The sequence below is a fragment of the Myxine glutinosa genome, chromosome 7, assembly GCF_964187855.1.
Source record: "Myxine glutinosa chromosome 7, kmMyxGlut1.1, whole genome shotgun sequence".
NCBI classification, from domain to species: Eukaryota; Metazoa; Chordata; class Myxini; order Myxiniformes; family Myxinidae; genus Myxine; species Myxine glutinosa.
The window spans coordinates 72,618,273-72,633,574 of record NC_136267.1 but is presented as its reverse complement, the minus strand read 5'-3'; the positions used below and the strand labels follow the sequence as shown (position 1 = coordinate 72,633,574).

The 15,302-nt window shown below is 49.6% G+C and overlaps 1 protein-coding gene across 3 annotated transcripts in view; it reads left to right on the top strand.

Annotated features, from left to right (window-relative positions):
• Positions 1–15,302, top strand: part of TENT2 (terminal nucleotidyltransferase 2) — a 128,248-nt gene that overhangs the window by 6,611 nt on the left and 106,335 nt on the right. For all 3 annotated transcript variants that reach the window (XM_068122547.2, XM_068122546.2, XM_068122549.2), the window contains exon 2: positions 11,064–11,262. In XM_068122547.2, coding sequence (XP_067978648.1) covers positions 11,111–11,262 — 152 coding nt within the window. In that variant the 5' untranslated portion in view covers positions 11,064–11,110. The remainder of the gene's footprint in view (positions 1–11,063; positions 11,263–15,302) is intronic.

Below are 15,302 nucleotides of genomic sequence, written 5' to 3'. Positions count from 1 at the left end.
GGACGAGGGTACTCAGTTCCCAATCCACTGGAATGTGGCCTTCTTTCACCACCAGATTACAGATCTCTGTCATTCTCTTCACACCCCAACTTCCTGCTGCCTTCAACATATCTCCCACAACTCCCGTCGGCCCTCCCGCTTTTCTACCCTTCATTGCTTTTATCGCTTCCTCAACTTCCTTCTCAGTTATCTTCTCTGCCGGTCCTAAAACTGGGTTACTCTCGATGTTGCCATCCCATTCATTCTCTGTATTCAACAGCATTTCCATATATCTTTTCCATCTTCCTTTAATTCCATCTGGGTCGACAACGATTTGTCCCACTTCATCCTTCAAGCAGCTCACCCCCATCACATCACACCTCTCTTTCGCTATCTGCTTTGCAATCCTGAATACCGCTCTCTGACCCTCTTCCGAATCCAAGCGTTCTCCAAACATTTTCCTACATGCCTCCTGCGCCTTTGCTACCTCTTTCTTTGCAGCCTTCCTGGCTGCCTTATAACTTTCATGCTCTGCTGTTTCTGCTCCCGTACCCTTCGCCTTCTGCCACTCCTTGAACTTCTTCCTCTTCTCGTCAATCCTCTTTCCAACTTCATCATCCCACCACCATGTTTCCGAGTGCCTCGCTGGTCCTTTTGTCCATCCACATACCTCACCAACGGCTCCCAACAGACTAGCTTTCATTGACATCCAACCACTTTCAAGCTCAACCACATCATCCTCGACCCTACTCAGCCTCTCTTTTAATGCCTCCCTTACTGTCACCTCTTTCAACCTCCACACCTTCATTCTCGGTTGGTACTTCACCCGCCGAGCTCTCCTCGCACCTTTCACCCTTACGTCGCAGACAACCAAGTGGTGCTGTGAAACAGCCTCCTCCCCCGGGATTACCTTTGTGTCTCGGAGGTGCCCCCTATCTCGCCTACGCACCATCAGGTAGTCAACGGTTGTCGTCGACCCACCTGACGTGTATGTAACAAGCTTATTATCCTCTTTCTGGAACTGAGTATTACAAATCAACAAATCAGCTCCATCAGCAAACTCCAAAATCCTTTCACCTTCTCCATTTCTCACACCATATCCGTAACCCCCATGAACTCCGTCAAAACCATCCATTCTCCTTCCCACATGTCCATTTAGGTCTCCTCCTACCACAACAACTTCCTCATCTTTCACGTTTTCCATCAGCTTCTCTATCGCACACCAGAACTTGTCCTTCTCTTCATCGCTCCGACCAACCTGCGGAGCATATCCCGAGATGACGTTCACCAAGAGCTTTCCAATCATCATTTTCACCATCATCAACCTATCACTCACTCTAGTCACACTCACCACACTGTCTACCAACTCCTCAGAAAACAGGACACCAACACCATTCACGCCCTCCAGGCACCCTTGCCACACAAACTTGTATTTCTGTCCCTGCCTACCCTTCACCATTCTCACACCACTTCCCTTCCATCTCGTCTCTTGCACACAACATATGTCCACTTCTTCTGACCAATACTTCCACCACTTCTCCTGATCTCCCTGTCATTGTCCCTACATTCCATGTCCCAAACCTCAGAAACCGATCTCCACTTCGGGCTGTACCCTGCCCACATGTAGTTGTAATTGTCATGGTTCTCTTTTTGAGGCAATGTTTTTTATGGCCGGATGCCCTTCCTGACGCCAACCCTCTTAGTCGCCTCCTACGACACGCAGGGATACGGCGTACCTATTCTTATCCAGGGTAAACACTGGGAAACGTTTAAAACATGGAAATCCTGGAGGGGGGGGGGGGGGGGGGGATCACCGCTGCGGTTTAAACATATTTAAATCACATATTGCCATATATGGCACTACAGATGCCAATATCCACCACAATTTACCTATACCCTCTACCTAACTCTTAAACTACCCTCCCCAGGTATTCGTGATGGGGGTCCATCTTCCCCATCCACTCCCTTCGCACCAACCACTCCACTCCACGTTTTCCACCATACTCACTCCACACCATCCATTCCATACTCCATTTACTCCAGACCAATTATTTCATTCAACCATTCTCCATACACCTGTTCACTCACTTGCACACCTGTGCTCACGCACACCTGGTGGCTCTTGCACCCTCCTTTCCTCCCAGGCTTCTTCATTCAATACAATGCACAATCGCCTCACACTTTTCACAATACGCTGCTCCATCACCTCCTTCACACACACGGCACCATTCACGAGCATTGCCTCATTTGCTCAACACAAATATTCTCACACACACGGCATCATCTGATCTACCTGGTGCCCTTCTAAAACTCGCGTTTCCCCGTCGCCCCTTATACTATTGCGCTTCCTCGTCGTTATAATCCACCTAATCTATTCTACGTCCCCTCTACAGGTACATGTCGCTACTTAATTCTCATGGCACCTGTGGTCAATTCTCTAGATCCCTAATCCATTATCCAAACCCTCCCTCGGCGAGCTTACACTGCCAAACCCCATAAACTATAGCTCATGTGCCCGGGGATGCGAGGGATGGCAGAGTTGCCATTCCTCCACATCGGGCATCTCCCACTATCACCCCCCAGTCCTCTGACACTACGAGCCCCCTTCGCAAGAGGTACTGGGTCCTGCCTCGGCATCTAAAGCCGAGGCAATCCACGAGGTCTTTATACGGTCGGCATGGACGATCCGAGGGAGGGCCCGTGGCCCCATTTTGATCTTTACGACCACGTCACAGACTTGCGACAGGACGACTCCCGGGCCTTGCCAGGGGAGGTGAGTTTTGGGCACCTACCCTTCAGCCTCCGGGGATTAATGAACCAAATCTTCATCCCCGGAGCGTACTGGCTCCCCTGGCTCCGGTGGTCGTACCTACGCTTCATCTTGGCCCCCGCCAGATGGAGCTGGCGGCAGGCGAAGGCATGGACCCGCTCCATGCCTTCCTCCAGGTGACGTGCGTAACCCTCCCTCGGCGGGATATCTGTGGTGTCTGGCACGGGACCGCATAGCAAGTCGGCGGGAGCCCGCAACTCCCGCCCATACATAAGCAGCGCTGGACTGCATGCGGTGGCCCCGTGCTGGCTGGTTCGGTAGGCCATCAACAAGTATGGGAGATGTTGGTCCCAGTCATCCTGACGGGTGGTGGTGAACAATGAGTTGTTGTATCGATGTTCTGTTGAATCTTTCCACCATCCCGTCAGATTGTGGCCGCAAGGGCGTTGTCCTGGTTTTCCGAATTGACAGGAGTCTGCACACATCTTTTAGCAATTGGCTTTCAAAATTTCGTCCCTGATCAGTGTGCAGCTCCTGTGGAATCCCATGCCGACATACAAATCCTTCCACGAAGGCCTGCGCTACCACCCCGGCTTCTTGGTTGGGGAGGGCGTAGGCCTCCGGCCACTTGGTGAAATAGTCCATTACAACGAGGATGTACTTATTACCTTGGCGGGTGCGGGGCAGCGGTCCGAGAATATCCATAGCCACCCACTCAAGGGGGGCCCCCACCTGGTGAAATTGAAGGGGGGCCCTCGTCCTCCGTGCTGGTCCCTTTTTGGCAGAACAGGTGTCGCATCTCCGACACCAGTCCTGTATGTCACGCCCCATATTCACCCAATAGAACCTCCGGCGGGCCCGAGATGTAGTCTTTGTCCTGCCCAAATGGCCGCCGGAGCGGGTACCATGCAACTGTTGTAATATGACGTTCTTAAATTTGTCAGGGACTATCACCAGCCAGGAAGTTCTCTGAGAGGGAACCTCCACCCACTTGTGATACAAGATGTTACTTTTCAATTCTTGGATTTGCCACTGAGCCCAATACGTCTTCGTTTGTGCCCCGAGGGGGGTGACCTCTTCCCCCTTAGGTCTTTGCCCCAATTTGACCCATTCATACACCGGTCCCAGGACAGGATCCTCCTGCTGGGCCGTGCTCCACGCCAAAGTTCCGAATTCTTCATCTGCGGTTTGTGGCAAAATTGGCCCCCTCACCCGGGTTGCCCGGACGACGAGGATCGGGGCAGAATCGCCCAACTGGGTCCTCTCCTCGTGTCTCGCACAAAATTTGCAGATTTCTCCCAGACAAGGACGCCGAGAGAGTGCGTCCGCATTACCATAGGGCCTTCCCGGCCCTATGGGTCACATTAAAATTGTACTGCTGCAACTTTTCCAACCACCTTGCAATTTGGCCCTCCGGTTCCTTGAACCGAAGGAGCCATTGCAAGGAGGAATGGTCAGTTCGAACCAAAAATTTCCGCCCGTACAGTTACGGGTGGAAATGGTTCATGGCAGCCAGCATCACCAATAGTTCCTTGTGGGTGACGCAATAATTTCGTTCGGGCCTACTTAAGGCCCGACTATAATAAGCAATCACTCTCCCCACGCCCTCCTGTGTCTGGGACAAAACTGCGCCAATCCTTCCTGGCTTGCATCCGTGTCCAGGGTAAATGTCCCGTCACTCGTGGGGTAAGCTAGAATGGGTGCGGATGTCAAACACCCCTTCAATTTTAGGAAGGCCTCTTGGCACTCCCTTGTCCAATTAAATTGCATCCCCTTCTCCGTAAGCCGGTGGAGGGGACGGGCCAACTCCGCAAATTTCGCCACAAAACGCCGGTAGTAGGAGCAGAGTCCCAAAAATCCCCGCACCTCCTTGATGGTACGTGGTGCGGGCCACTCCTCTACCGCTGTAATTTTGCCTAGGTCTGTTTTTACCCCCTCGCGACCGATAACGTGACCTAGATCGGCCACCTCTCTTGCAAACAAGGTGCATTTACTCGGACTCAGCTTCAACCCTGCCTGTCTGAGGCACCCAAACACCTGGTCCAAATTAGCTATTGCCTGGGGGAATGTCTTGGCATGTACTAGGACGTCATCCAGGTATACCAGGCATGATTGCCATGGCATGCCGCCTTGTACATGTTCCATTAATCGCTCAAAGGTGGCGGGGGCGTTACACAAACCAAACGGCATCACAGTGAACTGATACAGCCCCTTACCTGTGGAAAATGCCGTTTTCTCCTTCCCTGCCCTATCCATCTCCACCTGCCAATACCCACTCTTGAGGTCTAAAGTCGAAAACCAATTTGAGCCCGCAACGGCATCGAGGGTATCGTCAATTCTTGGCAGGGGATATGAGTCCTTGAGTGTCACGTTGTTTAGCTGGCGATAGTCCACGCAGAAACGCGTGGTCCCATCTTTCTTTTTAACCAGCACAACGGGCGACATCCAAGGACTTCCCGAGGGCTCGATGACACCTGCATCAAGCATCTTTTCTACCTGCTCGTCAGCTTCCTCCCTCTTGCTCCAAGGGAGCCGTCGGGCGGGCTGACGAATAGGCCGGGCCTCACCGGTGTGGATCTGATGTTTCACCAGGCCCGTACGTCCAATATCCTCGGGGGACAAGGAGAAGAGATCCAAATGGGATCCAATGAGTTTGTGCAAGGCCTACCTCTGGTTACCTTCCAACTCTACGCTACTTCGATTTACCATCTCGCAAATGGGATCGGGCCAATTCCTAGTACTTATTGAGGGCTCCCCCTAGGGCCGGCTTGGCTGGACGTTCTCGCCCCTCAATAACGCGACTTCTCTAACTGGGGTGCAGCCAGCTACCTTCGTGCCCCATACTATAGCGCGTGGTTCTGTGCTAATATTAATTACTCGGACGGCCACCACCGGACCGTCCATTTTTACAAGGGTGCGGCCCACGATTAAGCCAGGTATGGATTGCGCTGCCACCGGTTCGACCAGGCCGCAGGACTCCTGCCATGTTGGGCGAGCTAACCATCGGGCCGGCACTACGGCCTCGGCCCCCGGAGGGATGGTCACGGCCTCAGGAGCCTCCAGCTCCACCCTCTCAGCCGTGCTCACCCCCTCCAATGGTAGCTCCTCTACTGCCACTTGCAGGATCCCCCGGCACAAGTCGATTTTACAACCGCTGGCAGTCAACAAATCCAACCCTATTAAGCATGGGTCGCACACCTCGGCTACCCAAACCTCTATCTCGCTCTTTACCGACCCCAACTTGAGGGTCACAAAACCACGCCCTATGATCGGGGCCGTTACCCCGGTAGCCAGCTGCAAACGATGATTTTCCAGACGCTGGATTTTATCCCAGCCGTCTGCACTCAAATTAAGGATCATAGGGCTGATGATCGTGGCGCTGGCTCCTGTGTCCACCACGGTGTCTACCCCCACGCAGGCAATTTTGCATCGAATTGTGAGGCTACCTGTTCCAATTTGGCCACAATGAATGACCTGTCGCGTCAATGAGGGCTCTTCTCCATCCCCTATTGCCGAACACTGCCCTGCATGCTCGGCACCTTCTAGTTTCCCGGGCTCTGGCGGGGGGGTTTCTGAGGTCGGCTAGGCCGATCTATACGGGGCGGAGTTGAGGGCATCGGCTGCCGGGGAGCGTCCCGGCGTGGAGCTCGACACTCCCACGCACGGTGACCCAGCCGAGCACAATTATAGCACCTCACCTGGTAAGGTGCTTGCCTCCGGTATTCCAAATTTCCCCCTCTCAATGTCCGAATTGGTGTACTCTGCCGTGGCCCACAGGGTGCCACCGCCGGGGCCGCCAGCCATGGTCCAGATTCCGCCAGGCGCCGGTCCACCAGCCTCCGGACCATGCTCTCCAGGTCAGGGCCCCCCGGGGGGCCGCCACCCGTCACGGGCCCTACCTGACACACCGCCATTGCGTGGCGCTCGCCTCCCCGGGCCAGGGGCCTCGCTGCCTCCCAACGGGCTGCAGCGTCGGCCGCCTGGCTCATGGTCTGTGGGCGCCACATGGCGAGCTGTTGTCGGAGCTCCAGATCCGGAAGAGCCTGGATAAAGTGATCCAGCGCCAAGCTTTCCTTGGAACTCGCTGCCATGTCCACGTGTGCGATTCCCACTGCGCGGCGAATGTCATGGGCAAGTTCCCTGATGGTCACCTGGGGCTTGCGTTTTCGCTGAGCAAGCTGAGCTTTAACAAGCTTGCTTTGTTGTTCAATGCCGAAACGATTAATTAAGGCCACGCGGAGGGCTGGCAGGGCTTCTTTTTTTTTTTTTTTTTTGTATACTGAATCGAGGCTCGTGAAAGAGCTAATGCGAGCATCCGGTGGTAAAGCCGTCAGCACCTCCGCTGCCGCGCCGCGCAGTGCCCCCACAAGGTGTACGTCACCATCGTCCGGATTCCAACCGTTGCCCCTACATACATATTCAAACTGCGCCAGGTACGCCCTCAGATTACTCTTGCCGTCATACGGCGCGAGTGGGACCTTGTGTGCGCCCGAGGGCCGGACCCCGTGCGTCGCTCCTTGTGGGGTTAGCGCGGGGCCGAACCATTCGGGCCCCCACAGTACACTATTCCCGGGGGGCTCTCGTGCATCCCCCGTCCCTCTGAACACTACCCCTGTCGGTGTCGATGCCTGGGTCGCCCCTCCGCAACCCGCTACCCATTCCATACCCGCACACCCTTGCTCACCAATACCCCGCGCATTCCCCATCGTCGGACCTCCTTGCACACATTCTCCTTCCACCCACTCTGCACCAGTCGCACACCTCACCAACGGCCTTTCACGAACGCCCGGGTCGAGACCAACACCCAAGCTCACTGAATCTCCCCTCACACCATATATATTCCCGAGCATATCGCCACTCACCTCGGCACCTCTTCTCTTCCGCTCCTCGTCCACCACCTGTAAACTTTATTTGGTCAGTAAGCACATCATCACGCTGTGAGCACAGACCTTGCACCAATTCCATCACCTCCTCCTTTATCTCCTTCTTAGTCTCCATTGGTCTCTTCTTAATTTCACATACCCCCTCCTCCACTTCCTCTAATTTTTGTTTCACCTCTTTTATTTCCCGGTGCGCCCCTTCAATTTCTTCCTCCAAGGCCACCTTGCTCGTTTCTATGTGCGTCCTGACTTCCCGTTCTTTTGTCTCCATTGCCTCTGTCACCTCGTCCAACCTCTTTGTCAACCCCTCGTGTACCATCTGACATTCTTTCTTCGTAGCTATAAGCTCTTACTTTATTTCCTTCTGGGTTGCTTTCAACCCTCCTATCACCGCCGTGTTCTTTTCCACCTGCTCCCCCAACTCGTTTTGTCCCACTGTCAGCTGCTCTACTCCCCGCGTCAGGTCTTCTATTCCCCCCTGTAACCAAGCCGTGCTGTTCCTCACCTCTTTCTCCATGCGCTCCTCACCCCGCTTTACCTCCTCGCGTACCCCCGCGACCTCCTCGCTCACTCCGCGCCTTATGTCCTCCCCCATCTCTCCCATCTCTCCCATCTCTTTGGTAGATGCCGCCCTCATATGCTCCAAATCCCCCTTGTGGGTGTCCAATTTGGTTTCTAACCCGATTTTTACCTCCTCTATCTGATCCCCCATTTGTTTAATTTCCTGGGTGGATTGCTCCCCTATTTCCCTCAATTTGCCTTCTATATTGTTTTCTAACCCCTCTAACCCAGTCTTCACCCTTTCCATTTGGTCCTCCTGGGCGGCCATTCTGTTTTCCAACCCCGTTAACCCATCCTTCATTTCCCCAATTTGATTACCCACGTCCTCCAGTTGGCCCCCCAACTTACCTTCTAGCCCTTCCAACCTGTTGTCTAACCCCTCAAACTTATTGTCTAATTGCTCCAATTTGCTGTCTAACTTCCCAATTTGGTCACTGGTACCCCTCGCTTTGTCCCTCATTGTTCCCATCATTCTGCTTTCCATTCCCTCCGTTTTTACTATGAAAGCCTGCATTTGCACCATGAATAGGTCCCAGTTCATCGGCGCCGCGGGCGCGGCTGCTGCAGTCACATGCGCGGCGCCATTTGGTGCTGCTGCAACCTCGCGTGAGGCGCCGCCCTCCTGTGCGCCCGAAACCTCGTCTACCACATCCTCATCGCTCTCCTCCAATTCCTCCCTGGGGTCCTGGGTTACCTCCAAACCCTCTTCTTCTACCCCCACCGGCATCCGATCACCTTGATCATCCATGGCGCGACTTTAATTTGGAATGTTAAATAAAATTTCGGCCGCTCGTAATTTCGACCAAATTTTTCGATGTTTTAAAAATTTGGTTCGGGTCCAAATCCCACTCCCAGACACCAATTGTTACGGATCCGGGGGACGGCACTCCCGTTAGCAAGGGGTGGGGGGTTAATCCCCTTGTCCTGTTAAGCTGGCTGTCTCCGCCGGTCCTGGAAGTATGACATCACTTCCGGCCGATGGTACGTAGGGTCCTAAGCCCAATTAGTCTTAATACCTAAGTATTACCACCGGCTGTCAGCGAGAAAATACTGCCGCCCGTGCCGCAGCGTAATTGATGGATTGCGCCGAGCAAAGCGAACTGCGGCGCGAGCCGTAAACCATGACTAAACCCGATTGTGAAGCGGTTCGGCCCAAAATCGTGCCACAGGTACTCAATCGGGAAATCACTAAAGCGATCGGATGAGAAAGAAACGAAAGTAAGGAGGAACAGGTATTTATTATTAACTATTTACACAACCAAAGAAACCAAAGGAGAAGAAAGAAACGAAAGTAATTTACAGAAGACACAGCGCAATTCTTAAACAGGCTTAACTTATTAACCAGGGACAAGACAAACAGGACAAACTCACGTACACTAATGGGGGTTCTCAGGCAGGAATGGCTGGAGGGATGAGAAGGCAGACGGTCCACAGAACGGGCGGCAGGGAAGTCCGTGAATCGCGGCACGCCGTTGGTGTCCCGTGGGCACGGACTTGTTCTTGGTTCAGTCACGAAAACCCCGGTCTTCAGCCTCCTTATGCGTCTCTCCAGTGCTCCTTTCTCGTGTGCCTCTGAAGCTCATCCGCTCGTACCTTCTCCTTGCTCGTCTGCGCGTCTCTGCCTCATGTGTCCTCTGGTGGGGGCCTTGCACCCAGGGTTTTATATCCACCCCCATGGAACCTTCACGAACCTGCTAGATCTTTTTGTCCACGCCCTCTCAAGCCATGCCCACCGATTCCTGGTTGGTCTTTAGGGGGCTCCCTGGCTCCACCTTTGATGACGAGGTGGGGCCACGCCCTTCTTCTCCGAGATGACCTCGTGGGCAATGGAGTTTTGCAGATGCTGAAAACAACCCAAAGCAGTAGCGGCGAACGCCGCCGTACTGGCGCTTTTAGGAGGCCATGTGGATATCGCAAGGGATCCTATCTTATCTTATTTGATTTGATGCAACGGAGAGTCAACTATTAGAAACACAGCCTTACCTGCAACACAGAATAATGATATAACTATAGAGAGGTCCTATGGTTTGCTACGTGTTGCAATGTGGACTAACTAAGGTGCACTTATTTCAATTAACAGCCAATTAAGGGGAAATGTACACAGGGGTTTATTTATAAGGGAATTTACTACTAAATTTACATGTGAAGGTTCTAAAAACCACAACAGTATGTATGTATGTATGTATGTGTATTTGTGACCAAAACGTCGTCTTCAAATATATATATATATGTGTGTGTGTGTGTGTGTGTGTGTGTGTGTGTGTGTGTGTGTGTGTGTGTGTGTGTGTGTGTGTGTGTGTGTGTGTGTGTGTGTGTGTGTGTATATATATATATAGATATATATATATAGATATAAATATATATAGATATATAATCGAAAAACACGGTCCATGAAGCTGTGTGACTATGTATCTATCAATTGCGTACTGTTTAATGTCAGTTGCCTCTTGTCTATTAATTACATTCTGTTGGAATATACCTTTCGACCCTTTTTACTGCTGAGACCCCTTAGACCTTTGAACACCCAGAGGACCCAAAAGACCCCCAATACCATTTAAGACCCCAAAGACCCATAAGATGCTTTAGACAATCTTGGACCCTTGACCATTTAGAGCTTTAGACCACTTGGACCTTTTTTTATTACAATATCACCAATATTACAAATACATTTGTACAAAAGAAATGTTTGTATTATGATTGGTATAAATCATGACAACACAGCAACTTGAGTTGATTCAGGTCATTATCCTCAGTTAAAACAAGCCTGTACCTCTGTAGCGATGTGTGGTGAGGTGAGCACAGCGAGCCGATCCACACTAATGAATATAATGTGCATTTTTGGATTCTGTTTATTTTTATTTTTTTTCGTTCAGGTGGAATTTGCTGATGCCGTTCCACCATTGTCCAAAGGACTTCAAAGATGCTTCCCACACCTGGGAAAATTGCTTTTCACCCCATAAACGGCCAGAATGTGAGAGTCAAAACACCTGACGCAATGAAACCTCCTCAATGTCACATGCCTGAGTGGAGAAACTTGCCACAGAGTTCTGCTGCACAGCGAGAAAACCACAGGTGTGTCGAGCTGGAAGCACTTCTTGAGGGAGGAGGAGGAGGGAATTCAAAAGTGATCCAAGGGTTATGATATGGAGCTGATATGAGTTAAAGATGATTAGTCAAGGAGCCGAAGGAATAAAAATTTGGTCAAGTAGCATACCCACTACACAGAAGGTTTGACTTTCTTTTTCGGTTAGTGTGATGCCCCAGGAACATTTTCACATATGATGTACAGTTGGATTGTGGTACAACTTTTTTCTACAGCTTGGTTTATGATCGGAGGGGGGATGGGCTCAGAAAACGCTATTTTTATGCATTTGGAATAAGAGGGTACAGGTGTTCAAATCATACGGTGTTCAAATCATACTAAAATAAACAACTTGGTGTCTCCATTGGACCCACTATACATTCGGTTGTTCCTTATCCAATTTCAACCAAACCTCACAGGATGACTGAAGGTCAGACGATGGAGGTTGGCCGAACTACATTTCCTCCAATTCGACCCTCCCCCACCCCTCTCTGTGGAAGTGTAAACAATTATACTCAATCGATTCTAAATACTGTCTAATTAAATAAATAAGAATTGAGGCTGCTGTGTGATGAAACCAGAAGGCTGTTTCATCATAAATCACAGTCTCGACTGTCTTCATATTAAACAAGACTTTTTACTTTCATATCTCATATAATTAAATTATATACAGTAAACCTTCCTCCAACGCGGGGGATACGTTCTGGGATACCTCGTGTTGGAGGAATTCACGTTGGAGGACTCATTAAATGTATGGGGAAATTGTGGATATGTTCCAGGCTCCCAAAAATCTGACCCTAAAACAGCCTTTCTTGCCTGTTTTACATGTTTCTTTGTATGGAATGGTGCAGCAAAGTGTTAGTATCATAATAGTTCTGTATTATTGCAAAATAACTCACCTTATTGTGAGGTGGTTGTTGGAGGTTTGTGTGATGATTTTCTGGTGGATGTAGTCCATGGGCTGGATAGACCCACTGTGCCCCCCCCCCCCCCCCCCAGATTCCTCACCCACTGGTATATTTTTGTCCATTAGGGTCTCCTTGATGAAAAAAAAGATGTTAACAAGGAAAATGTAGGGATGGACTTTATGTTATCACCCTATTTTCATAGGTACCCCCTAGACGACATTTTGCGATTTTTGAATATTTAATTTAAGGGGGTATGGTTACTTTTTTGGCTAGTATGTCAGTATCAACAATCTGATCATTACAATTTATATATCATTTAAAAGGTAATTGAATTATCTCTCCAATGGTGTATTACTATTTCAGCTACCACCACTACTCATACATCTACAACCGTTCGAAGTGAATATATATCGACAAGTCTCATAAAACATCGAAAATATCCCCTCGTATACCAAACATATTTTTTAATATATTTTTTAAACAGGTACACGCTATTAATGAGTATTTATAAGATGGAAACACATACAAGAAGATAATCAAAACATATTTTGACTTTCAGATTATTATAAGCCTCAGGAAAATGTGAAAAACCAAGATGGCCGCCAAATCGTCATACGAAAATCTGTAAATTCTCATATTTTCCCTCTCAGATGAGATACATACATGAATGAAAGTTCCTTTTGTATGTTTTCAGACCCAAGGAATCCATTTCCACCAATGTGTTTAGAAAATAAGTACAACTTATCAAGATGGCAGCCATGTCCAATTGAAAATTGCTGAACATCAATTATGTTTTAACATTTTTGTACCATAGTGAAATTATCGTCACAACAATGAAAGGTTGTTTTGTACAGTTTATGACCGAATCCTGTTTTTGTATCATTTCAGGTATATGTTCCATAACGATGTGTAGCCCGTGATCAAGATGAAACGGACTAAAAGACACAAATGTGAACAAGAGCGTGGAGATGACCCTGTAGATCAGCCTGATATCTGTGTCATCCATTTCACAGACTCTTCGCCGGAAAACTTCACTTACCTTACACAAGAAAGACTCGACAAGCTTCAAGAGATTTGCAAAAAACGACTCTCACAGGCAGAAACGTCTCCGTATCGAATGCCCGATGTCTGTTCCCAGGTTCCAGACACACTCACAAGTCGGCATGGTTACCACCGTCACTGCTATCAAAGGTTCACCATGAACCTCAATCGCTTATGCGGAGCTTCCTCTGTAGATGAGCCCAGTACATCTCGATAAAATGGCCGATATATTCTTCAGCTTCGACGGCCAAAATTAATCGCGTTACCTGGCGTTCTTCTCTGTGTTTCTGGCCAACATTGAAGATACTCACCCAGGTGTAACACAGCTGATGAAGGGATGATGATGATCAGTGTAGCAAGATCGTTAGTTCCAGGAAGTAGGTGTGCCGTCGATAAGACCATAGAGGAGACCTTTATGAAGCACGCAAAGTCTCATGGAGGCTCCGGTGGCTGTGGAGCTGGGCTAACAGGACTTCTCGGTAACTTTAATGCATATCAGCGTTGGGTTAAGACGACACACGAGCGCGCTCAGTTTGTGGACGTGACCTTTGCGATGGCTGACATGCAATCAGAGTCACCTGGTGGACGCAAACATAAAGATCTCATACCAGCGCAAGTTCAAAAGAGCGAAAGAATGGTACAAAAAACCATTGATGCGATCAACGGCTTTCTAAACCCCTTCGATGTCCCAGATGACACTAAGCTCAAAGACGTCCTGATGGCTGAGGAACTTGGTAAAAAAGCCAAGGAGCAGTTCATAGTTGATCGCCTTGAAAAGAAAGATCACTTCTTTGAGCCAGTGAAGAAGATGAGACGAAAAACACTCGAGTGATGAGCAAATCTGTGAAACTGAAGACAACTCAGAATAAGGTCCTTGCATATAAGCAGCACAGCAGTGTTGCATTACAGCTGTTGGTTTGAGCGGAACCCACTGGTGCTATAGATGTTGAAAATTTGATGAGATACCCTATCGCTCCAGTTCCATACAGCATGGGTACCGCAGACGGATTCCTGGCCAAGACGGACAAAGCGAAGGGTCTGCAGTATCTCCTGAAGGATACAGAAGATGTTCCACTACCAAGAGCTGATACCCTAATTATTCAAGATGGCAATGCCTTATTTCACACCTTGCAGGACATCCCAGGCAATTTCCAACAAATCGCTTACAGAATATATGATGCTATTCCCAAGCAGAACGACATTGTATTCAGCACAGACATGTACAAAGCTCAATCGGTGAAGGGGATGGACGTGAAAGACAAGGATGCGGAGACAAGTTGATTATCCGTGGACCACTGACAAAGAAACCCATCAATTGGAAGCTCTTCTTAATGAATGATCACAACAAAATACAACTGAGCCAAGTTCTGAGTGATGTTTGGAGTGAGAACGAATTCGCTTCAAAACTGCTCCAGCATAAGATGGTTGTCGTAGTTGAAGGACATGCCTACATGTTGAGCTCAGATGATGGAAACACAACGAAAAGAACTGAAATTACTTCCCTGTATTCAACACAAGAGGAGACAGACACGCGAGTCATCATATACTGTGTCTATGCACAAGAGAGAGGATACCAGGTTGTACGTATCCGAAGTCCAGATAGCGATGTGTTCTTCATTGCTCTTCATCACGCTCCGACCCTAGATGTAACTGCTATTCGACACAGGTTCTGGAAATAAAAAGCGGCTCATAAATGTCACAGATCTTGCACATGGCTATGGTCAACAGTTCTGCACTGCCGTGATGGCCTTACATGCATTTACGCACTGTGATACCACTAGTGCCTTCAAGGGCATTGGGAAAATATGGCCAATTAAAGTGCTCCAAAAGATGCCAGCATTCCAGTCTGTGTTAGCGAGCCTTGGAGACGAATGGACTGTTCCTGAAGCTGTGTACACTGAATTGGAGGCATTCACGTGTGCTATCTACGGGAAACCCCGGTATAAGAAGGTAGACAACTTACGCTACGCAATGCTTAAGGAGAAATGTGGCAGTCCTGATGGAGCAGTTAATCTCGGTCGGAATATTGACCTCAGCCAGCTTCCCCCTTGCGTAACAGTACTGCATCAGCATATTAGGCG